This window comes from Telopea speciosissima, chromosome 4 (genome assembly GCF_018873765.1).
Source record: "Telopea speciosissima isolate NSW1024214 ecotype Mountain lineage chromosome 4, Tspe_v1, whole genome shotgun sequence".
NCBI lineage: Eukaryota > Viridiplantae > Streptophyta > Magnoliopsida > Proteales > Proteaceae > Telopea > Telopea speciosissima.
Window position 1 is genome coordinate 70,261,277 of NC_057919.1, and position 24,933 is coordinate 70,286,209.

At 37.0% G+C, this 24,933-nt stretch overlaps 1 protein-coding gene, 1 long non-coding RNA gene and 1 pseudogene across 3 annotated transcripts; 1 reads left to right on the forward strand and 2 right to left on the reverse strand.

Annotated features, from left to right (window-relative positions):
• On the forward strand, window positions 1-24,874 carry LOC122660458 (26S proteasome non-ATPase regulatory subunit 7 homolog A-like). 2 transcript variants are annotated; one of them, XM_043855768.1, is made up of 10 exons: window positions 1-273; window positions 2,804-2,896; window positions 3,006-3,087; window positions 20,174-20,270; window positions 20,474-20,549; window positions 20,683-20,741; window positions 20,915-21,037; window positions 23,877-23,934; window positions 24,028-24,113; window positions 24,578-24,873. In XM_043855768.1, the coding sequence occupies exons 1-10, from the start codon at window positions 87-89 to the stop codon at window positions 24,647-24,649; spliced, it is 933 nt and encodes a 310-aa protein (XP_043711703.1). In that variant the 5' UTR covers window positions 1-86; the 3' UTR covers window positions 24,650-24,873. The 2 variants fall into 2 exon arrangements, with proteins under 2 accessions (XP_043711703.1, XP_043711704.1); XM_043855769.1 differs by lacking the exon at window positions 2,804-2,896 and having other exon boundaries at window positions 24,578-24,874.
• Window positions 3,002-3,581, reverse strand: LOC122660459. The gene is made up of 2 exons (XR_006332694.1): window positions 3,480-3,581; window positions 3,002-3,321 (listed from the first exon to the last, which is right to left on the reverse strand). It is a non-coding gene; the product is annotated as an uncharacterized LOC122660459 (long non-coding RNA).
• On the reverse strand, window positions 6,227-8,626 carry LOC122658122 (annotated as a pseudogene).
• Window positions 24,875-24,933: the final 59 nt, after the last annotated feature.

Here is a 24,933-nt window from a genome sequence, read left to right on the forward strand (position 1 = left end):
CCATTTTTAGTTTTTCGCAGTCACATCGACTTGAGAGAGTTGTTGCTGAAACAGTGAGTGAGCCTGCGGGGAAGGAGAACATCGTGATGGATGTTATCAAGACACAGCAGATTTCGGCAAGACCGATCGAGAAGGTTATAGTTCACCCTCTCGTTCTTCTCAGTATAGTTGATAATTACAATAGAGTCGCTTGGGATACTCGGAAGCGCGTTATTGGTGTTTTACTCGGGAGTTCCTCGAAAGGAACTGTTGATGTCACCAACAGCTATGCAGGTTCAGTTCTTTAATCTCGGCCATGATCGTGAAAGATCTATCTTCTCATTTTTTCCGTTTTTAATATGTCTTAAATGCTTTATTGTCTCAATACTTCGCTTTGTCCTTTATACTAGTCAAATTCATATATCGTCAGTTATTCTTTTTTTTTTTTTTCCTGAAAAACTTGTCAAAAACTAAACCTGAAAAATATTCAAATATAATTATGGAATGCTGCATTTGAGAGTTTTGTTGAAGCTTCGATTTGTATGAGAAAATTAGGGTTTAAGATTATCCTTCGTTTTTCGGTGATGGAAAAAAATGGTGAATACGGCTCTACAACCTCTTGAAATAGAAAATTTTAGGGTTTACTTCACTGGTACTTTAGTAAGCCAACGCTGGTCTTCTCCCTATAAAGATAGTTTTACAAGTCAAACTTTGGCCATTTAAACCTTAATATGTAGGTTTTTTTTTTTCTTCTTCTGGGTGCTGATATATTTCCAAGGGAATGGGTCTTACATGGTTTTTTGTTAGGCTAGTACGCTAGGAGGATGGCCTTTTGGGATTTATTCTCTACCAATCTTTGATCTACTCTGTGAAATAGCTGTGGCTTTAACTAAAAATCTGTCTAAAGAAATTTGAAATTTCTGGTAGACCTTGTAATCTGGCACCAGGAATGCAGTACACGACTTCCTAATCAATAATAAGTTCATTACAGGCTATATGGGATCAACCCAAAATCAGTTGGGTAAACGGCTGTGCTGGTATGGCAGTAAATCTTATGGCCTTAGATGGAGGGTTGTCAATCACAAATTCAATGGCTACAGTGATAGGACTGGATTAGTGGAAGTTATGCGGGACAATTATATATTCCTTATTCCCTCTGGCATATGGGCCCCAGTAGATAACCCTGAAAGATGCATGGTTGGTTAAGTTCTTAGGAGATTTGTTCATCTTCAATTGTACTAAATTCTGTACAATTTTGTTGATGCTGGATATCATGTTATCAGATGGAAAATATCCAAATAACAGAAGGTTTGGATAGGATAAGGTGGAGTTTATACCATAATCCTGGATGGAGTATTTCCGTGATAAAGGTTAAAGCCTAACCATTAATTGGTATTCCTTGGGTCACCTGTAGGATTGTTTATTTTCTTTAGTTCACCTTATCTGTAAAAATGAACTATACTTCAGGAGGTGTTGCAACAAAAACTTTTGGGGCAGCAGACTCTGATGGGGTTTGAAACTCATACTTGCTTCCATTTCAAGGAGTTCATGCTACATTATGTGGAGGGGTAGTATGTTGCTATTAATCAAGGCATTCATCTCGTTGCTATCAGATACTGACCATGCATAGCCTAGATTATTAGGTAGTATTTGTCCCAGGTATGAGCTGCAAGCTCTTTGATCTTTGTATAAGAAACTTCCTATTTGTTAATTGACAAGTTATACTTCTTTTGTTGCATATCGGCATATCGCCATGGTTTTATGTGGATTGGCAGATTGAGATCACTGTTTCAGTATGTTCTCATTATTTTTTTTTGGGGGGGGGGGGGTTGTGGCGATAGAGGGATACTACTACACTTTGGGGCATTTTTATGATTTTGAAATTTAGTAGTGTATCCATATGAAGGGCCTTTTTTTCAATATTTATTGAAATGATTTTATTACTTGTATGACTGGCAGTCATTCACAAATTATTCTGGTTCGATGCTGTATGCCCTGCCTTCTGTTTGTGGTAGGGTGTGGCTTATCTACACGAACATATATAGAGAGATATCTCTTGGCCAGCATTGTGTTTCTACCATTGGAGGGTTAGGCCTTCTGTTTGTTATAGGGTGTGGCTTATCTACATGGACATATATAGAGAGATATCTCTTGAGCAGCATTGTGTTTCTACAATTTGGAGAGCTAATATGGTCAACCAAACAGCTGGATAGATAGAGCACCATTGCATTGTCTACATGTCCCATCTCAAATCTATAGCTCAACATCGAGTGGATTTTTCTCCCCATTTATTTATATCAGAGGAGGGTTGATATGGCAATTTTAACAGTTCTATAGGAAGGATATCATGTGGATTGGAGTTAAACCATACAGCCCACTCTATATTGAGCCTTTTCTCTTCGTACCATCTGCAGTCCAAATGTTGACCAAATTCCAAAATTTACCTTTGAATTGTGCAACATCGGGTAAGTTGGACGACTTGTCCTTAACAATTGTGGATCAACTTAGTGGCCATGAGGTAGATACGCACCTAAGGCTGCTTGTTTGGAAATACCTCTCTAGACATGCTTGACTAGATACTTGTGCCTTCCTTGTAAAGTTATTTGATGTTGCATGGTTTCTTTCTTTGTTGCATGTTTTCCTTGTGGATGAATGTCAAAGTCATGCTACCTGAGATGGTTGTATCTAGTCAATAAAAGTTGTGGCACGAGCATTGAAATTTACTTCTTTCTTTTCATCGGCTTTCACTTCTGCATAGATACAGTTTTTGCATTATGAGGTTTAATAATTATTTGTTCTAAATGTTTAAATCTAAAATTTGCAGTGCCTTTCGAAGAAGATGATAAGGACCCAAACATCTGGTTTCTTGACCACAACTACCATGAATCAATGTTTTCTATGTTCAAGAGAATAAATGGTATCCTTGTTTTGATCCATTGTCTGTATGATAACTCTTTATCACATCTTATAGAGAGAATCTGTTGGCTTGTTCATTTTATAACCAAATTTACAAATATGTTTCTCAGCCAAGGAGCATGTTGTCGGTTGGTACAGTACAGGTCCAAAACTGCGGGAAAATGACTTGGATATTCACGTATTATTCCATGAGTAAGAAAAGAAAATCTTTACTTCCGTATTCCGGTGAACATAATTAATATGAATGTATTAACATCTTTTATTGGCCTTTCATCATCAATGACTTACTCCCCCCTCCCCCTTTCTTTTACTTATTTTTGCTCAAAACTCTTGACTCTGATCTGTTTATAATTGGTCATCTTTACTTGATTTCACTGATAAGCTTTGGTGGGTTGGCGGGACTTTATCGAACATACACAGAGAATTCTTGGGAGAGTTTGGTGCAATGGTAAGGTTGCTCCATCATGGCCAAGCGGTCAGTCTGGAATCAGCCTCTCTGCGAAAGCAGGGGTAAGGCTGCGTACATTATGACTCTCCCCAGACCCTTCAGTAGCTGGAGCCTTGTGCACTGAGTACGCCCTTACACATAGAACTCTTGGCTTATCTATCTAGCAAGGTTCAAAATTTCAGATTTCTCCCCCATTTCGCCTTCTGCCGAAATCAAAATATTTCGGTGATATCAAACAAAAATTCAGCTTCGAACCTTGCTACCTAGCCATCTTTGTCCAAAGTGGATATTCTTGTTATGTTAGAATATGTCCTTCCTCCTCTTCTGGTTATGTTAGAATCTATCCTTTCTGATTTTCTTTGACTGGGCGTTAGATTTCTGGCTTCCTCTTCCCTTTTATTTACAAGTTGCAGAAGTATCAGTTTGTCTGGCTGTCCCTCTTGAAAATATGTTGAACAATGTGTGCCTTCTCCAGCTACACTTTCCTGTTAAATGATCCACTACCCCTCTCCTCTCCTCCCCCCCACCCCCCCAGCCCCAAAAAAAAAAAAAAAAAAAAAAAGACATTCTGCAGTGATATGAGGAAAAGGTCTTTCCCTCTAATATAGATTTCACAAAGCTGTGACAGTTCCTGTGGAAATATGTTCAAATTTTATCATGTAGTCTAGCATAAATCTCAGTAACCACTACTGGCTGTGTCTGATCCAGGTCATTCCTGAAAGATGGATTTTCTTAATGTATATAATTGTGCAGTAATTGCGGCATCTCCTATTTTATGGGTCTTATAGCTCTAGGTTAGGGATTTAAGGTTTCTAGTTAAAGAACTATAGGGGTACAACGTGGCACAATGGTGGGAAAGAAATGGTTTTTGATATCATTGGTGTCGTGCAATGCTCTACATCTAGCACCATACTTATGTGAACAGGGAGAGGATAGCCACTGAATTTTTCTACATCAATTATTATGGTATTTTGAGTTAAATTAGAACTTAAGAAAACAGAAATCCATCAGAAGCTGTTAACCTGCCCATATTTTTGCTATAACTATTCCCAAAATCAATTTGGATTTGTAATATCTTGGCATTTTTGGGAAACTAACTGAATAAATTTTCAAATGGCCAGAGAGAGAGAGAGTGCAAAACTTGTTTTAAGGAAAAATTGATGGAGCTAGTTACTGGGCATAAAATTATCTTACTCCCAAGGTTTAAAGAATCGGTATCGGGTATCGTATCAGTCGGGTGATTTTAAGAGACATCGTATCGAAGATACGTATCGAACAATATAGATATGCATAGAAATGGTCAAGATACACATGGAAATACACTTTTGGAACAAAAAACAATATAAATAAGTAATATATCAAGTGTCATCAATAAACACTAAAATGGTGAATAATGTATAATCAAACAAGTGCATTAAATTGAAATTGTTATAAAAGATGAGGTTTCTTACATGTTGTAATCATCTATAGCCATGAAGAGTATTGGATGATGCAAAGGATGATGTTGTAGCACTCCTTGATTCGTTTTTTAGTCTAAAAATGTGAAAAACCAAGATTAACTGTGAGATTTTAACTCTTGGTTGAGAGTTTTCCTTCATTTTTTCGTAAGATTAGGAGTTGTATCGAATATGTGAGTGAAAATGGCTTTTTATTGAATGTATAGGTACGTATCGGTAATGTATCGGTATGTATCGAGCCGTATCGATCGATACGTATTATACCATCCACAGAACCCTTTACTGGCCGTATCGATGGTATCGATACGTATCGTATCGGCCGATACATTTCAATACAAGTCGAGACAGTCCATTTTTTTTTTAAAAAATAAGGCGTATCAATATCGACCAATACCAATACGTATTGGTCTATATCGTATTGGTCGATACTTTAAACCATGCTTACACCCCCCCTCCCAAAAAAAAAAAAAAAAAACTAAAGTCAAAATGAAGTTTGGACATTGAATGAAGAAGCCACATAAGATACTATGAAAATTTATTATGCTCCAAGCAAACTTGTTAAGCTCAAAATATGAGGGGAAAAATAGTATTGTTACCTGAAAATACAACAACAACATCATAGCCTTATCCCAACTTAATGGGGTCGGCTACATGGATCCTAAAAGGGGAAAAAGAATAATAAAGAATAGTTGGTGGGGCATACAACATCGACACAAACAACACAAACTCTAGTGCATCGACCATAGCTACGTATGAGCATAGCTATGGGATAAATAACCCCAGAACAGTTAATTGACTCCATTGTACAGTTTTTCCTCCACATCAATAAAGATAGACTTCCTTTTCTTCTAGGACAGGACATGGATGTGGATATGAGCATTGTATCCAATATGCTTATACCATATTATTACTTTTAGCAGCAACGAGGGAGTTTTGTGCATGGCGTACATCTTCATTTGAATGCTACATACTAGAAGAAAAACTCTCCTTTTCTGTTCTTTACACTATACTCTCCGCCACCTGGCCGCAAAACCCAGAGAGAGAGAGATCTACAAAATCTAATTTCCAACTCAGCTGAATGTTACCACACAAGTTGTCCTTTTCTATTCCACTCTATTTAGGGCCATATTAACTGGTACGAGCTCATGACTTTTCTTAGTTCTTGAACATATTTATCTCCTGCCTTACCTTGTTCTTTTAAAACCTTCAACTGGCACTGTATTGTCAGTTGCGTCTTTACAACTGGTCTTCATGAACATAGTCCATTCCCCATGTTCCCACCTGTTTGTTATATTCTTTGAGTTCTGTTCCAACACATTCATATCTAATGTATCCCTCCTAACAATCTTTACTCAGTAAAAAATCGAATGGAACTTATAATATTTCAATTAAAAAAAAATCTATATTGAGGTTTGTCAACAGAATTTCAATTCTCTGGATCTGTCCCAAAGAGCTTCCTCTATGTCAATGGAGTCTGCAGGTATCCCTCTACCTCGAACTTCTTGGGCGAAAGCTCATAATACTTTGCAAACTGTTCTCTTGCCTCTTTGTTTCTATCAAGAAAACTGTAAATCACACCTTGGCAGAAGTAAGGCCTGAAATCTTTTGGGTCTTCCTGTGCCAGTTCTTGGTAACTCCTCAAAGCCTCAAACCGAATCGGAGCGATAATTAACCTCACATATCGCGATTCCTTACTCTTCTGCTCCTCCACTGCAAGTGTCAATGCTTCTTCGAATCGTTTCAGCACAACTTCCCCTTCTCCACAGTGGTCCATAAGCAAGGCATTCTTCAATAAACCTTCAAACGCTAGAGGATTTATCGTCAAAATCTCTTCATAAACCTTTCGAGCTTCATCTTTCTCTCCCATCTTACTCAACAAACTCGCCATTAAAAACATCCGTTCCACCTCCGATGGTTGAGCCTCAACCAATTGTTTCAATATCTTCAAAGCTTCTACGTTTTCTCCATCTTCGAGCTTCCTTTGAAACAGAGATTTCAAGGCATCAACAAAATCAGAATGAGATTCATTGGTTTCTTCCTCTTCAAGCCCCAAGTTCTCCTCTGTCAATGTCTCTGGAGTATCTGCTCTGATAGGCAACCTAGAGAATCTCCCGAATGTCAAAGCGCCGACTGTGGTGGTCAAGATAACGGTTTTAGCGGTGTTACTACTAATTCTCAACTTCTTAAGCAATTTAAATCCACTTACCTAAAAAAAGGGAAATTTTTTTGGTAGAAAAGAAGAGTTCTCTTTTTTTTTTTTTTTTGGAAGAATGGAAAAGTCATGTTTTTTTTTTTTTTTTGATAGTCGTATCCCTATTACTACTCATTCTTAAATGCTTAAATAATTTAAATCCACTTACCTAAAAAAAGGGAAATTTCAATGTAAACTTATTTAATTATAATAATAAAAGTAATAATTAATAATTAAATCCACTTACCTAGAAAAAGGAAAATTTCATGTAAATTTATTTCAAGAAGTAATAATTAATAATTAATTTTATTTTTTTTTATAGTCGTATCACTATTACTATTCATTCTTAACTTCTTAAATAATTCAAATCCACTTGCCTAAAAAAAGGGAAATTTCAATGTAAACTTATTTCAACAAGTAATAATTAATAATTAAATTTTTTTTTTAATAGTCGTATCACTATTACTAATCCTTCTTAACTTTTTAAATAACTTAAATCCACTTACCTAAAAAAAGGGAAATTTCAATGTAAACTACTCACGATTAATGAAGCCTATTTTTTTGGGAGAGAATGAGGGAGTGGATAAGGAAATGGAGAACGATTAATGAAGGGTATTTTTTTTTATTTATTGATATTAATGAAGGGTATTTGTGGTATGAAAAGATTTGCCATGACTTTTGAGTTCTTACTTTTATAATATAAAGTCCTGGCAAATCTTTTCATACCAAAAATACCCTTCAACAATATCAATAAACCTAAAAAAATACCCTCCATTAATCGTTTTCCATTTCCTTATCCACTCCCTCGTTCTCTTCAAAATAGGCTTCATTAATCGTCCCTCATTCTCTCCCAAAAAATAGCCTTCATTAATTGTGAGTAGTTTACATTGAAATTTCTCTTTTTTTAGGTAAGTGGATTTAAGTTATTTAAGAAGTTAAAAAGGATTAGTAATAGTGATACGACTATAAAAAAAAAAATATTTAATTATTAATTATTACTTGTTGAAATAAGTTTACATTGAAATTTCCCTTTTTTTGGGTAAGTGGAGCTTAAAATAAGTTTGCATTGAAATTTCCCCTTTTTTAGGAAGTGGATTTAAATTATTTAAGAAGTTAAGAATGAGTAGTAATATGACTATAATAAAAAACAACTTTAATTATTATTTCTTGAAATAAGTTTACATTGAAATTTCCCTTTTTTCAGGTAAGTGGATTTAATTATTAATTATTATTTTTATTATTATAATTAAATAAGTTTACATTGAAATTTGCACAAATTGAAATAAGTTTACATTGAAATTTCCCTTTTTTTAGGTAAGTGGATTTAAATTATGTAAGCATTTGAGAATGAGTAGTAATAGGGATACGACTATCGGAAAAAAAATGACTTTTCCATTCTTCCAAAAAAAAAAATAGAACTACTCTTCCTTTCTACCAAAAAATTTTCCCTTTTTTAAGTTAAGTGGATTTAAATTGCTTAAGAAGTTGAGAATTAGTAGTAATAATGATACGACTATTAAAAATAAAAATAAAAAAGACTTTTCCATTCTTCAAAAAAAAAAATAGAAAGAAGTCTTCCTTTCTACAAAAAAATAAATAAATAAACGACTCTTCTCATACTATGTACATTGCCATGCTCTACATTATATGGCCATTTTGGCCAAACTCTTTTTACTTTCAAAGTGAGATGTCAGAGTTTGGCAATCTCCAAGAATGTGAGCGATACGCCAAGAAGTCGATTCATCGATCCTCTTAAAGCAGTTTATGACCAAGAATGGCGGAAGATCAAGAATGCTGCTAAAACCATTATCTTGACCACCACAGTCGGCGCTTTGACATTCGGGAGATTCTCTAGGTTGCCTATCAGAGTAGATACTCCAGAGACATTGACAGAGGACAAGTCGGGGCTTAAAGAGGAAGAAACCAATGAACAAGGTACTAAAACTCAGAACTCGGTCCCTTGAAAAACCGAGTTGAGATCTTGGCGATACCTTGCCGAGTTGGTGCATTTTTTTTTCTCGACTTGAAGCCTCAACTCAGTTGGTTTTAGACCTAGTTCAGGTATGAAACTTGATATTTAGCCTATTTTAGGCCATTTAAACACAATGACACTATCAAATTTTGCAAAAACAAAGTCCAAATAGGAGTTATGTACCGGTAAAACTTAATTTGGTGTACACGAATGCTGTCAAAATCGCTCTGAATGAAAATATTTTCTTGGACATCAAAACAAATGAATATTTTACCGCACTTTTGGTTTTTAGCAATGTTTTACCATATTAAGATTTATTGAATTTTTAAATTTGAGAAAAACCCCAGCATTAGAAAGTTGAAAATTGCACCTACCGCCGAAAATGTCACACCCCGGCCCGGTTCATAAGGGCCAGGTGTGACTGGATGTCTCTGACATCCAACCAATCCCCCAAGGATCGCAAGTGCAGTACTCCATTTACAAACATATTTCACAAATACAGTAATCAGAGGCAGCGGAAACAAATCAAATAATAGAGATAACATCAGTAATAAGAGAGGTCTAAGTGATATTTCATTTATATAAAGGATAAAGCTTGTGATACAACTATACAGTTCTCAAAAGTACCAGAAAGTAAACTACACAAGAAACTATACTATAACTATACAAAGTGTTTATAAAGTATAAAAGAGTGGGGAAGTAGCCTGGATTATCGAGGCGAGATCGAGGAGATTGCGCCCAATCATCACGTGCGCACGAAGTATCGAGCACTTCAAATTCCAGCGCCGCAAATCCATCATTAAAAGTAACTAAATCACCTGAAAAATAAAGATATCCACAGGGGTGAGCTCTCCACTGAGCCCAGTAAGGGAATACATACATACAAACGCAGTAAATTCATGATGCATGACCTAATCTAGTATGCTCCTAGCACAGATGCTAAGTCTCATGAGATTTAAGTACTACTAGTGATAGATGCTAACCTTGGTCCCGGAACTAACCCTTCGGTCACTCGAGCGAAACCATTCTACCACGGTGGGGACCCTCCAGTTCCTGAACTAACACATCGGACCCCGACAGACCCCCAAAGACCAACCCTGTCTGTTTATTCCCACAGCGGAGTACACACGCTAACATGGGACAAAAGATGGCATCCCGGAACTAACACATCGGACCTACCACGGGTTGTCCCACACCTCTCCCCCTGTTGGTAAGGGGCGTAGTACTGGGTAATGAATAACAACCTAGTCCAGTGCAATCTATTCATGATGATACCAGTATGATCAGCTGAAATTAGAGTACTGAATTCCACCATCAACAATTCACAATAATAATAACATCAATGCAATGCAATGCAATATGCTAATGTGCAGCCTAAATCATAAGCATTCTAATGCATCAAAACACAAGCTAAGAAACTATATGCATCAGAGTAGTTTCAATGATGCATGATATGGCATTCAGCATAACAACAAATTAAGATGACAAACACGCCCAAATTAAGTTCAAAGTTCCCTTACCTGGCGTATCTGACTAGCCTAGGTGAATAAACTCCAATAGGTAGGCAAGAACAGACCAAGACAGTCCTAAATATGAAACAATAATATTATAGATTAGTTATAGAAGGAATCCTAGGTCAGTTACCCACCAAAAATCCAACAAACCGGCTAGAAACAGTAGAAACAGCCCTAAACAACATACCAAACACCGTGCACTAGGTTCTGGGATGGTCCAAGGTCAAGTCCCAAGGGGTGCAGGTCACAAATGTACCAAAATAGGCAGCCGGATGTAGACTCTCCAGGGAGCCGGTCGACCACCCCTAGGTCTGCAACAACATCCGGCTCAATGGCCGAAATTGGGGGTTTTGCTCCTAATGGACAGATCTTTACATACATAGCCCAATTTTCATGATCTAAGTCCATATTAAGGTGGGTCAACATAATTCCATAGTTTAATTTTTTTAAAACCTTAATTAAATTGAGGGTTTTGGCTAATTAACCTAAATCAGTATTTTTAAAATCCATTAGAACTTCATGGTTCAGCTGTAAATAAAGAGCAGCATGTAATTCACAGCTTAGATTAAGTTCTGAACCATAGATAGGTTCAATTCAGTAGGTCTGAAATGGGTTTTGGTAAATTTGAACCACCTATGTGAAGGTTTAATGGCAGACTTCTTAATAATCTACACTAGAGATGGAGAAATTAGGAGAAGAAGATGAGTAGTACAGAATTGTGATGACCAACCTGAAATCAGTAGTAAAAGATGGAAGAAAACAGTCTCAGATGTGCAGGAACAACTCCAAATGCAGTCCCAAGCTCCAATTCAAGGTGTAGAATCAAAGCTCCAAAGTGTAATCCCCTTCTTCCACCTTCTCCTTCTCTTTTCTTGTTTCTTGTTCTCCAAGGCTGAATTCATTTCCAGCCCTTTGGTCTTAGTGATTTGTGAATAGTGTATGACTTATTAGATTAGTTACATATATATATATATATATATATGTAGTGCTTTAATTAGGTAGTGTTTGGTTTGTTTTTAAAAAATATAAAATCTGTTTTTAGAAATACTTCTCAAGTCTGATTTTATTAAAATTACTTATTACTTAGATTATTCTAACTGTATAATATTGTCTTAAAACTTTAAGGGCAGTCCGGGTACGGGTAATTATTGGCCCCCACTGGGGATGTGGGTCCCACAGAGGTAATTTACCAAACTGCCCCTATTAACTCTAATCGGTTGGTACGATGCGCTATAAAATACAAATAAATCATACCTACAATGGGTCTAATTGTCGGAGAGGTTCTACATGCTGTCCAGCCAGTAGATCCGACACAGGTAGCTTAAGTGCGGGGTTCCATTGTGGTCCTCTGACTCCAGGAGAGCAGGTTGGGAAGATTCTCACCTGGCACTTGGCCTAAGACAAAGAGGCTCCGCAAACCATCAATCCAGCATGCCAAGCTTATGTGTTGTCTTCCGTTAGACACCTCAGACTCATTTAAGGCCACGGTAGTTGGCAGATCGGAATGCCTTTACAGACGAGTCATGAGATAGGTCTGAATTTCTTAATCGAGACAGCCCAACACTTAGAGACTAACTTAGGCAATAAACCAGAACCTGAAACCACACAGGTCCCAAAAAGTTTAAATTTATTGCGAGTTTCACATTCCCCCAACCTTATAAGAATTTCGTCCTCGAAATTGATGCACCTGGTGATCCAAACGGTTGAGGTTACTTCAACTGCATCATGACTTACATTCTTATGTTGTTTCTTGTTTTGGGTACTGTACGATCACTGGTTGATGGCTTGATAACCGGTTTCGGGTCAAACAGTATTTTAAATTGACCAAAGACACTATTCTCATTTCCTAAACTCTCCTATTCTTTCTCTAAACACACAAGAATATACAAGAGGGGGTCCTAGAGTATCTAAGGTAACTTGGGAACAATCCATTACATGGCTCACTCAGCAAGTCGACAAGGTAAGTATCTAAACCTAAGAAATCTAAAGAAAATATTCTCATTCTTATTATTATTATTGTTATCATTATTTTTGTTCCTCTTATTCCTTAGAGTTCATTTCTGTTCTTCTTTTATTTAAATTCTATTATGTTCATGATATTTTCATATAATTCAATTATTATATTTGTATCTATATTTCCAAGGTTTGAGTTGTAGTGTAAAAGTCTATACAATTCTTGCTTATAGGGTTTTTCTTATGAAGACTTCCATTTCTGGTCTTGCAATACCTAACTCAACTGTAGGATGAATTGGAATATTGATGGAATCCCTAGTGTTCACTCCTAAACGGAGGGAACATTCGGTGACCCATTACTCCACTCATACCTATTGTTGAGCAAAATTTTGACACATCCTTCAGTTCTAGCTTCTCTCTGTTCTCAGTTACTTTTTGGCTTTTATTACATTATGTTTAAAATAAAGGAATTCAAAAAAAAATTTAAGAAGGGCTTATTATTCTAATGCCTATAAGGTGTTTGGCTGGATGCCTAAACTAGCATTCCTAGGTCTTTCGTTATGAATTCTTTAAATTTTCTTATACCCTTCTATTCTTGAATTGTTCATAAATTTCTTTATGTGAAATTTCTTCTTATCTAGGAGGTTCTCCTTCTAATACTTTAGGTTTCTTTAAATTTGACTCGGGTTTTAATGGATTCTAAGCCTTAGGTATGCCTAGCCTAATGATAAGAATTTGTACTTATTAATATTATTTGCTTCTACCCATCTCCTATGGCTTCTTGGGTTACGTATAAGGGATTCAGTCACCTATTGTGCTGTACTTTCTTTGGTCTAATTCCAATGCACTTTCCATAAGATTAGGTTAATTCCGTATGGTTTGCTTTAGAGATTTTACTGTGTTTTACTTAGCAGTCCCATTTGATCTTTATTAAAGTCTATATGTTTTTATCTTTGCTAAACCACCTTGTATTAGTTGTGAGATGATTTCCCATTTGTCTAGCTTTTCTTACCCTTCTTCTTCCGTTTATTTAATCTAAGCAATGTAGCATTATTCTTTCTTTCACTTACTCTCTAATTCTTTCAAGAATTCTCCTAGAAGACTTCTAACACATTTTGGGGCATTCAATCCTAAGATCTACCTTCCTAATCTACAAGTTATCCGAATTCAAATTTTCTCCTCAATTCTTTCAATCTTTTCACTTTTCTTGATCCTAGGTTGGGTTTCTTTTTCTTTTACCTAAACCCTAGGTAATAATGTAGACATTTTCTCTTTCCTTCTACATTTCTTTCAAATCTTTTTCTTCTTCTTTTAGTTACTTACCCTAGATACTCAATATATAACTCATTATTGAGATGTAAGGAAACATCATTACATATAATACATTCTTTATATTATTATTAAATAAGCAACTAAACCTACAATTTATGCATCAAGAATACTAATAATAAGTAATAACAATGAACGCATCCTTTAACATTATAATATACCTTAACTATGTAAAGTTTTAATATATGTACACATACATATAATATTTTCACTTTTAGTCTTATGTTATATTCTATTTTATATTAATACATGCACAAATACATATGCCCTAATTTATTACATTAATGCATACCTATTTGCATTATTTTATATGATACTTTATATTATATAAGTATATATCTTTAATGTATATTTATTGTATTTTTATTTTATTTTTATTTTCTGTTTTGACCCAGCCGGATGCAACAGCCGGATTCAAGCATCTAATGGGCCAGAAGTCCGCCAGGCAAAATAGTAGCTTTATCAGATTTTTGGATCAGCCGAATCGAAGAGCCGGATTCAAACACCAATCCAACCGGACGTCCGCCAGGCTAATCTGGCTTTATAAAACCTAATTGGGTCCCATTCTAAACATACCCAAATTCATTTCTTCCCCTTCCCTAACTCTTTCTAACTTCTCCTAAGAATATTCTAGGGTTCTTTAACGCATTTGAAGACTTCGATCTCAAGATTTACTCTTCCTAATCACATGTAAGTGATCTAAACTGAAAATTTAATATTTTTTATTAATTTTTTTTTTTTTTCCTCAAAACCTAACTAAGGCTTATCCTTTCTCCTAAGTTTTCAAGCAAATATTTATCCTTTTGCTTCATTAACATGTATTCTTCTTATTCTTTGTTTGATCTATGCATCTCTTCTTCTCAGGTTTTAGTTTTGGTACACTGTTGGTTCTTGCCTATCATTGTGTATGTGTTAGGTGTTTAGACTAGGTATTGTTTTGTTTATTTTAAACATAATATAATGCTAATACAAGGTTACTTGGCTCTTAGTCTTTTCTTATTAAGTCTAAAAGTTTACTCTATGTTTTGCATGTCTTCTATCTAATGCTATGCTAATGTACTATGATTCTTATATAATTACCTTCTCTCCTAAGACTACCCTATTTTTATTTTGTTTCTCAATGTGTTTATATCTATTTATACTTATATTGGAATCTAAACAGATTTTATATCTTCCTAATGTATTCCTATATAATTAGTTTACCTAGACATATTGATAGGCTTCCTACCTTAGTACCTAATAGGTTTAACAATCTTGCCTCAAGTTTTGTTACTGTCCTAGTCTTTACCTAAATAATTTTCTTCTTAAATTTGCAGCATTTATCATAAATGAATGCAGTTCAAGGCCGTGGAGGGAGAGGTAGAGATGCAGCTGCAGTTCCAGCGGAAATCAACCTAAGGTTCTTCCGGAAAGTGGAAGAAGAGAGGAATGTAGTCTTGGCAGACCTTGGTGCATTCAAGGTCCAAGAAAGGTTTAAAAGGTTAGGATGGCTGCCTATGCTACAGCCTGAGAGGCACTGTTATCCTAGGCTGGTTCGGCTGTTCCTGAGTAATCTATCCTATGGCTTTGAGGGTGAAGAGTTCGTCATCCGTTCATATGTGAAGGGCATGCCCATCACCTTCAGCACAGCCGACCTGGCACAGATATTAGAGATATCTAATGAGGGAGAATGAAGGTACTGCACTCTAGATGCTGATATTTCTGAGTTCCTGGCTGATGAAGAACAGGAATGGTTATATTCAGTCCTCACCAATGGCAAGTTCTATGAGAGGATGAAATCTGAGTTGAACTTGCTTCCATCAGCCCATGTCTTATCTAGGATTTGTGGACACAATGTAGTCCAAAAGAGTGGTCACTGGACTGAGTTGTCCACAATGCAAATCCTTGCCACATACTGTCTCTATACAGGATACCAGATCTGCCTTCCTTATGCCATCATGCGTACCATGGCACACCTGCATGATAACCCTGGGCGTGGAAATCTGTTACTGGGGAGGCTACTCACCAAGGTATTTCCCAGGTTTGGTGTAAACCTATTGAATGAGGAGGCTTCGGGGGTGAAGTCTCCGAGTATCAACCGAATTACCCTAGTAAAGATGGGTATAGAACTTCCACCTTTTTCTCCAGAACTTGGTCATCCTGACTGCACCGACATGGGACAGACTACTGATGCTGAGGATGCTACAGAGAGAGGACATACAGAGGCACGTAGAGATCCACTTCCTCCTCCTCAACACCCTTCACATGGTTATGCGGGTGCTTCTTCCTCATCTGTAGCAGCTGTTCCTGCAGATGGTACTCCCTGGGGATAGTTCTTTAGCCGGTCTGAGGGCTTAGAGAGATCCATGGCATAGGGATTTGATGGCATGAGGAGAGACTTCACTCATGTTAGCAGCCGTGTCCAGGTAGTGGAGACTGGGCCAGTGGAGATCCTGGGACCTGTGGGTTATGGGCCCACCACCACCACAGCAGTGATGACTTATGCATCCTAGTCTAGCTTTTACTTTACTTCCTTTCAGCTGTTCTTTGTAGGAATTGTACTTAAAGTCTGTAAAAAGTTGTAACCATTGTACCAAAGACTCAGTTTATTTATAAAGTTTTTAATTTTCTATTTAATATCTCTTGTGTTGTACAATCAATTTTTTTTTTTTTAACTTTGGTTGTAGCTTTTAGTTGAAGCTTTTATTCATCCTAAGTAGACTCACCTTCAGATCAATGAATCAAGAGCTGCTGTACTGTGAACTTGATTGTAAATAGGAGTAGAGCACGAAGGCTCTGATACCACTTAAATGTCACACCCCGGCCCGGTTCATAAGGGCCAAGTGTGACTGGATGTCTCTGACATCCAACCAATCCCCCAAGGATCGCAAGTGCAGTACTCCATTTACAAACATATTTCACAAATACAGTAATTAGAGGCAGCGAAAACAGATCAAATAATAGAGATAACATCAGTAATAAGGGAGGTCTAAGTGATATTTCATTTATATAAAGGATAAAGCTTGTGATACAACTATACAGTTCTCAAAAGTACCAGAAGGTAAAACTACACAAGAAACTGTACTATAACTATACAAAGTGTTTATAAAGTATAAAAGAGTGGGGAAGTAGCCTGGACTGTCAGGCCAAGATCAGGAGATTGCGCAATCATCATGTGCGCATGAAATATCGTGCACTTCAAACTCTAGCGCCGCAAATCCATCATTAAAAGTAACTAAATCACCTGAAAAATAAGGATATCCATAGGAGTGAGCTCTCCATTGAGCTCAGTAAGGGAATACATACATACAAACGCAGTAAATTCATGATGTATGACCTAATCTAGTATGCTCCTAGCACAGATGCTAAGTCTCATGAGGTCTAAGTACTACTAGAGGTAGATGCTAACCTCGGTCTCGGAACTAACCCATTCGGTCACCCGAGCGAAACCATTCTACCACGGTGGGGACCCGACAGACCCCCAAAGGCCAACCCTGTCTGTTTATTCCCACAGCGGAGTACACACGCTAACATGGGACAGAAGATGGCATCCCGGAACTAACACATCGGACCTACCACGGGTTGTCCAACACCTCTCCCCTGTTGGTAAGGGGCGTAGTACTGGGTAATGAATAACAACCTAGCCCAGTGCAATCTATTCATGATGATACTAGTATGATCAGCTGAATTAGAGTACTGAATTCCACCATCAACAATTCACAATAATAATATCAATGCAATGCAATGCAATATGCTAATGTGCAGCCTAAATTATATGCATTCTAATTCATCAAAACACAAGCTAAGAAACTATATGCATCAGAGTAGTTTCAATGATGCATGATATGACATTCAACATAACAACAAATTAAGATGACAGACACGCCCAAATTAAGTTCAAAGTTCCCTTACCTGGCATATCTGACTAGCCTAGGTGAATAAACTCCAATAGGCAGGCAAGAACAGACCAAGACAGTCCTAAATATGAGACAATAATATTATAGATTAGTTATAGAAGGAATCCTAGGTCAGTTACCCACCAAAAATCCAACAAACCGGCTAGAAACAGTAGAAACAGCCCTTAACAACATACCAAACACCATGCACTAGGTTCTGGGATGGTCCAAGGTCAAGTCCCAAGGGGTGCAGGTCACAAATGTACCAAAATAGGCAGCCGGATGTAGACTCTCTAGGGAGCCAATCAACCGGCCCTAGGCCTGCAACAGCATCCGGCTCAATGGCCGAAATTGGGGGTTTTGCTCCTAATGGACAGATCTTTACATGCATGGCCCAATTTTCATGATCTAAGTCCATATTAAGGTGGGTCAACATAATTCCATAGTTTAATTTTTTAAAACCTTAATTAAATTGAGGGTTTTGGCTAATTAACCTAAATTAGTATTTTTAAAATCCATTAGAACTTCATGGTTCAGCTGTAAATAAAGAGCAGCATGTAATTCACAGCTTAGATTAAGTTCTGAACCATAGATAGGTTCAATTCAGTAGGTCTGAAATGGGTTTTGGTAAATTTGAACCACCTATGTGAAGGTTTAATGGCAGACTTCTTAATAATCTACACTAGAGATGGAGAAATTAGGAGAAGAAGATGAGAAGTACAGAATTGTGATGACCAACCTGAAATCAGTAGTAAAAGATGGAAGAAAACAGTCTCAGATGTGCAGGAACAGCTCCAAATGCAAAGTGTAATCCCCGTCTTCCACCTTCTCCTTCTCTTTTCTTGTTTCTTGTTCTCTAAGGCTGAATTCGTTTCCACCCCTTTGGTCTTAGTGATTTGTGAATAGTGTATGACTTATTAGATTAGTTACATATATCTATATGTAGTGCTTTAATTAGGTAGTGTTTGGTTTGTTTTAAAAAAATGTAAAATCTGTTTTTAGAAATACTTCTCAAGTCTGATTTTTATTAAAATTACTTATTACTTAGATTATTCTAACTGTATAATATTGTCTTAAAACTTCAAGGGCAGTCCGGGTACGGGTAAATATTGGGAATAGGTTTCCCTACTGGGGATGTGGATCCCACAGAGGTAATTTACCAAACTGCCCCTATTAACTCTAATCAGTCGGTACGATGCGCTATATAATACAAATAAATCATACCTACAATGGGTCTAATTGTCGGAGAGGTTCTACATGCTGTCCAGCCAATAGATCCGACACAGGTAGCTTAAGTGCGGGGTTCCATTGTGGTCCTCTGACTCCAGGAGAGCAGGTTGGGAAGATTCTCACCTGGTACTTGGCCTAAGACAAAGAGAGGCTCCGCAAGCCATCAATCCAGCATGCCAAGCTTATGTGTTGTCTTCCGTTAGACACCTCAGACTCATTTAAGGCTACGGTAGTTGGCTGATCGGAATGCCTTTACAGACGAGTCATGAGATAGGTCTGAATTTCTTAATCGAGACAGCCCAACACTTAGAGACTAACTTGGGCAATAAACCAGAACCTGAAACCACACAGGTCCCAAAAAGTTCAAATTTATTGCGGGTTTCACAGAAAATCCAGTTTTTGTTCTTGAACTGGGGGGTTGACTTTTTTTCGTTTTGGAATTTGATTTTTTAACTATTTTTATTGGATTCAAGTAGGGGGGTATTTGCTTATTTATGAATAATATCTTACGTAAATACAAAAACATTTACTTAAATGATATTAGGCGTAAATAAATGTCTGTCTTAGTTCCTGGCCTAAATAAGTGTCTGCATACCAAGGTTTGCATAGATAGGTGTCTGTATACCAAGATTTTCCACCAAGATCTCGAGATCTGGCACTAATATAAAGATTTTCCACCAAGATCTCACGATTTTTCAGATAAATTCAATAAGAGATAATTATTATTAATTATTAATTAAAAATTAGAAATAAGAGATAATGTTTGTTTATATAAACAATTATATTATTTAAGTAAAACATCTAAAATGTTGGGTGTTCATTTCGGTGATTCATACATGAAAAAAAGCAAACACGTGCATTTGCACATGCAACTTTACTAGTATATATATATAGGAAAAATTGAGCCTGCTTGGAAAGGCCGCCACGCCCCCAATGAAAGGTGGACATCCCGCCCCTGTTGATGCTTCTACGTGCACTACCATTGGCCCCCATGCTGGTGCAGGAGCTGTGCTCCCAGGCAAAGAACTCTCCCCTTTATTTTTATTATTATTTTTTTGAAGAGCTAGGACATTTGTTATGAACGGAGGGATTAATTAATAGCACAATGGAGCATGGGATGTTCAAGTGCTGTTCTTATGTATCCAACTGTTGTCTTTCTGGTCCTTCATGATGCATCTTAATTTTATTATAGTTGGAATAACAGAGGAATGCACTTTCTTTGGTATTTATTACCACTCTGTGGACAATGTGAATTGGAGACATTGGTAATTCATTTTTCTCTTATTTGTTCTTGATTGTGATATTGTAGCTATGTTCCAAATCCTGTCTTGGTCATTATTGACGTCCAACCAAAGGAACTGGGAATACCCACCAAAGCTTACTATGCCGTTGAAGAGGTTAAGGAAGTGAGTAAAGTTAAACTTTCTTGTTTAGTAGTCGTCTTATTATTATTTTTTTTTTTTCTTTATGTTATACCGAGCTTTAATATTACTCAATATAGCTGTCTAGTAAATATTATAAGTTGAATGGTGGATTTTTTTTCTTTGCATTCATGCTGCTTCAGTATACTGTTTATTATTGAGAGCTGAGCTTCTTCTTGGTTATTCAGAATGCAACTCAGAAAAGCCAGAAGGTGTTTGTGCACGTGCCTTCTGAAATTGCTGCTCATGAAGTAGAGGAAATCGGTATGGCATGAGTCCACACTCCCATGCTTCTATTGGACTCCGTCCCATCCTCTAAATATTTGAAAATGCCCTGTTCTCCTCTTTTTTGTTGATTCACATTTGTGTTACTGAATACTTTGTCACTAATAAATAGGAGTTGAGCATTTGCTCAGGGATGTCAAGGATACAACGATTAGCACCCTTGCAACAGAGGTGTTTTTTTCTTTCCCCCCAATCATATAGTTGATATGCTTGTTATCCTTCTACATATAAATTTTGAATGCTTTTCTTTCATCTAATTCAGGAAGGAAAAGGGAGGCATTAGTTTATATATATTTTAACTTCTTTTGAAAACAAATTAACCATTCAGTCCTTGTTTACTACAGGTTACAGGGAAACTTGCAGCTTTGAAGGGCCTGGATGCACGACTCCGAGAGATACGTGCCTATCTCGATCTTGTTGTTGATGGAAAACTCCCCTTAAATCATGAAATTCTGTATCATCTACAGGTACATTTCTTCTTTAGTTATTGTTAATTGCATCATAATGTCTGGAATATTATTCTCTTAGGGTTATTTTGTTTAGTTCATTCTCTTTCTCTCTCTCTTTCCCTCTCTCCCTCTCACACACACCCCCCCCCCCCATTGTTTAGGCTTTTCTGGAAGTAGTGAGCAAGTTCTCTCAATTTTGAAAATTAGGCAAAGTACTAAAGAAGCTAGGTGCCATATTTTTAATGCTTCTCAGCATATTGATGAAACTAATAGACTGAAAGCAATATTCTTGGATTTATGGGATGCTGTAGTCCTCCAAACATTATTTAATTAATATACCCCATCTCCAAGATACCAATGAATACATTGTTCATTTGGTAAAGAGTTGGATGGTCACTTGGCTGCTTTGTGAATCATTGAAGACAAAGTCAGGGAGGAACAAAAGAATGAACTATTTTTCGAGAACTACAGATATGAGGATAAGTACAATAAATATTTAAGTGGTGTTACCATTGGATAATTGAATAATTTATTCAAAGAGATGAACTATGGCAATTGACAACCTGGAGAGGACCATTTTGTTAATCAAGCTTCATATAATGGCCAAGTTGTATGAGCCAGATATTTTGACCTAATGGGTCAGAACCCTAAGGAAACTACACCATTATATCAGATGCGAAAGCAAGATATGGAGCATTGCAACAAATCAGAATGATGAAACTCCCAGCTGCATTTCTAATTATGATGGGATTGATAGTGGAAATTAATACCATTGTAAGGACCTAGAATCTTTCTTTTCCACTGACAGATGTAATGAAACCGAGTAAATTCATATTGGAGAAAAGTTCTCTGTGGGGGAGTGTACCGCCCATGCCCAGACACAGTGGAGGTGAGATGACTGTCCCGCACCCTATGAAAGGCGGAAATCCCATCCCCATGATGCTTCCGTGTGTGCTCTCATTAGCCCCCGTGTGATGCAGATTCATCACCAAAAATAAGCTTGTTTTTATTAGGAATAAGTCTAGGGTTGGGTTCTATACCTGGTGGGCCTTTGATCCCATGGGTTTTCTATGTAATAGGTCACTTTTATGGACCTAAATTATGGGTTATAGGGTGGCATACGGGATTAGTTGTTTTAGTTCCATACTTAGTTTTTAAAAAAAAAATTTGGTTCATAAATTGAACCGTGTCAACCAATGGTTCAATTTAAGTGATTGTAGTAGGTTCTTTTAAGTGTTTAGTGGGGCTGGATTAGGACTCTGTTTTGAGTCTATTTTAATTTCCTAGTCAGTTTAAGTTGCCTAATAGGTTAAGGGTTGGGTTAGGCCTTTCCTTTTTAGTGTAAGAGTCTATTTTTAAGTCTTTTAAGGTTGTAAGGGGGGTAAGTATGGAACACAAATTTTGATATTAATGAAAAGTTTTTTGCTACTCTTTTTCTCCATTGAAGATTTTTGTCTTGTGTTTGATCCAATCGATACCTTGCGATGTGAAGCCCGGGTGGTTCGTTCAAGCTCTCTTTGTTCTTTTGAAGCCCTACTTTCATGGTCAAATCAAGTTTTGATTTTTATTCAAAATCTACAATCAAACAAGCTGTTGCCAAGGAAATTCTGCAACAACAGTGAGTTTGAATCATCGTCATCCCCTACTTCTTCTTTAATCCTCTCACAGCCCAAACCCTAAGATTCCCCCTTTTGTTTTCAATTTTCCCAATACCTAAATTCTGCCCAGACCAAACCAGCCAGCCAAATCACACCAAACTTTGATCGAATTCTCCTCTCATACTAGGGAAAACTCAATCCAAGTTGCTCCCTCATCTCACCATTATAAACCCTAAAAATCCATCTTTTCCTCGTTTCAAAAACCCAAAAACCTAACCCTAACCTTGCTGTCAATTCTAATTAAAAGGCCTTGACTTGTTAAAATTTAGCAAGACCTTCACTGGAAGACTCCCCTACATCAACTTAGCACAACCCTGCCATCAAACCCTAGGTCCCATTAGACCCTAACTCTAATTTAACCAAAGACACCTATTTTAACCTATTCGTACTACCCTGTTCATGGCAGATCCTGGGTATTGGCTTCTACTTGGACCCCTTCCAATCTAGAACTACATTATTGTGTGTGCATGGGGGCCATGCTCCCCATTCATATATTACAAATAGCAAGAGTATGAAAATGGCCAATTATTATTCTGTTGATTGTTTAACCAAATTTAACAAATCAATGTCACTAGTTGAATGTATTGCTACTACTGAATCAGAGTCTAGTTAACCATTCAACCTGTGAATTATGTACTGCAAATTGAACATGAAGCTGACAACAATTGTTAGCCACTAATTATGTAGCTGTAGAGCTCAATCGAGAATGAAGTTGGCCTAGATCATCCAAAACATGCAACTAGTCAAGATGCCTTAAGAACCACTTAGATCTGAACTAAGTAATGAAGTTGAATCAGGAGGAGGATCTTGTGCGGAATTAGATAACTTGCGATGCCTGAGATTTGTCATGTGTATCTTCAGGAAAAATTGTGTTTGTTGTATTGTCAGGAAAGTCAGGTCCTTGTCTGTGGTTGCACACTTTATCATGGAGGATAAGGTCAGCCAATTCTGATGGTAAGCCTGGGGTGGTGATCGTCCTCTGGTTCATCATATATATATTCTCTGCGCGCTACAATAAATATCTGATTGTGGATTTCCTTTAAAGCAAAATTGCAGTAATCTGCTATGGTTAAGGGTTTTGATAAATTTTCTTTTGTTTTGCCTTCTTATTCTGGTATACTTGCTTGGAGTTGAGCTTGCTGTTCTGTTGTCTCGATCCATTTTAATGTTGTATTCTTGTTCATATCCTCCCTTATTAGGATGTATTCAACCTTATTCCAAATCTCAATGTGGCCGAGTTAATCAAGTCTTTTGCAGGTAAGGAAAGAGAGGCAAATCACTTACCACTTTTTTGTTTTTTAAGCTTTGGCTGGTAATTTGGAACTTACATCTTTTACTTTGTATTTGCAGTGAAGACAAATGATATGATGTTGGTTATTTATCTTTCTTCCCTCATCCGGAGTGTAATTGCTCTCCATAACCTGATAAACAACAAGGTAATATGCCTGCCTCTTTTTCTAAAATTTACAGTTCAGCATTATAACCGACCACATGGCATGAGCTGTTGGGCTGAATTTAAACGTAGATGTCGTTATCCTAGCCACTTTGCTAATACACTATTTTCCTGTTTATATCGAGGGGAAGGACAATTTCATAACCTGCTTGATGAGTCTTTTTTTTTTTTTTCCCGCTGGACCCGCTGTATGAGTCAATCCTCCTTATAAGTTGATACAGTACTACCTCTATATTTAGCCAAGTAGTTCGTATGATATTTTATGATAGGGAAAAGGCATACACTGCGCCTCCTCACATTCATTATTATAATTGTTTTAAGGAAAGAGAAACATTGATTTAAAAAAACAATGTGAGAGGGTGTAATTTACCCTGCTCCCTTTATGATAATAGACTTTCTTTGGTACTGCAAGCATCATGATCTTGAAATATGGGGATTTGATTTCAGATGCTTAACAAAGAACATGAGAAAGCTGAAGATGCAAAGCCGGCAACTATACCAGCTGCAGCTGGGAGCTGAAAACAGGGTCTCCCATGCTCTCAGATTTCTTCTTGCCATAGACCTCATTCTTCAGGTGCACAGAGTACCTATTATTTTCCCCGGTGGATTCACCCTCATATCTGAGCGGGACTAGAGGGAGCATGGATCTTAATCTATTAGTAGATCCATCACTCTTTGATTTTCATTTCTTCTCTCTTTTTTGAATTTTTTTTTTATGTATTTCTGTTATGTTTAGTAACATTGTACCAAATACTATTTGTGAACATGAGTTGCATGTACTTTGCGCTTCAAACTTTCTGGAC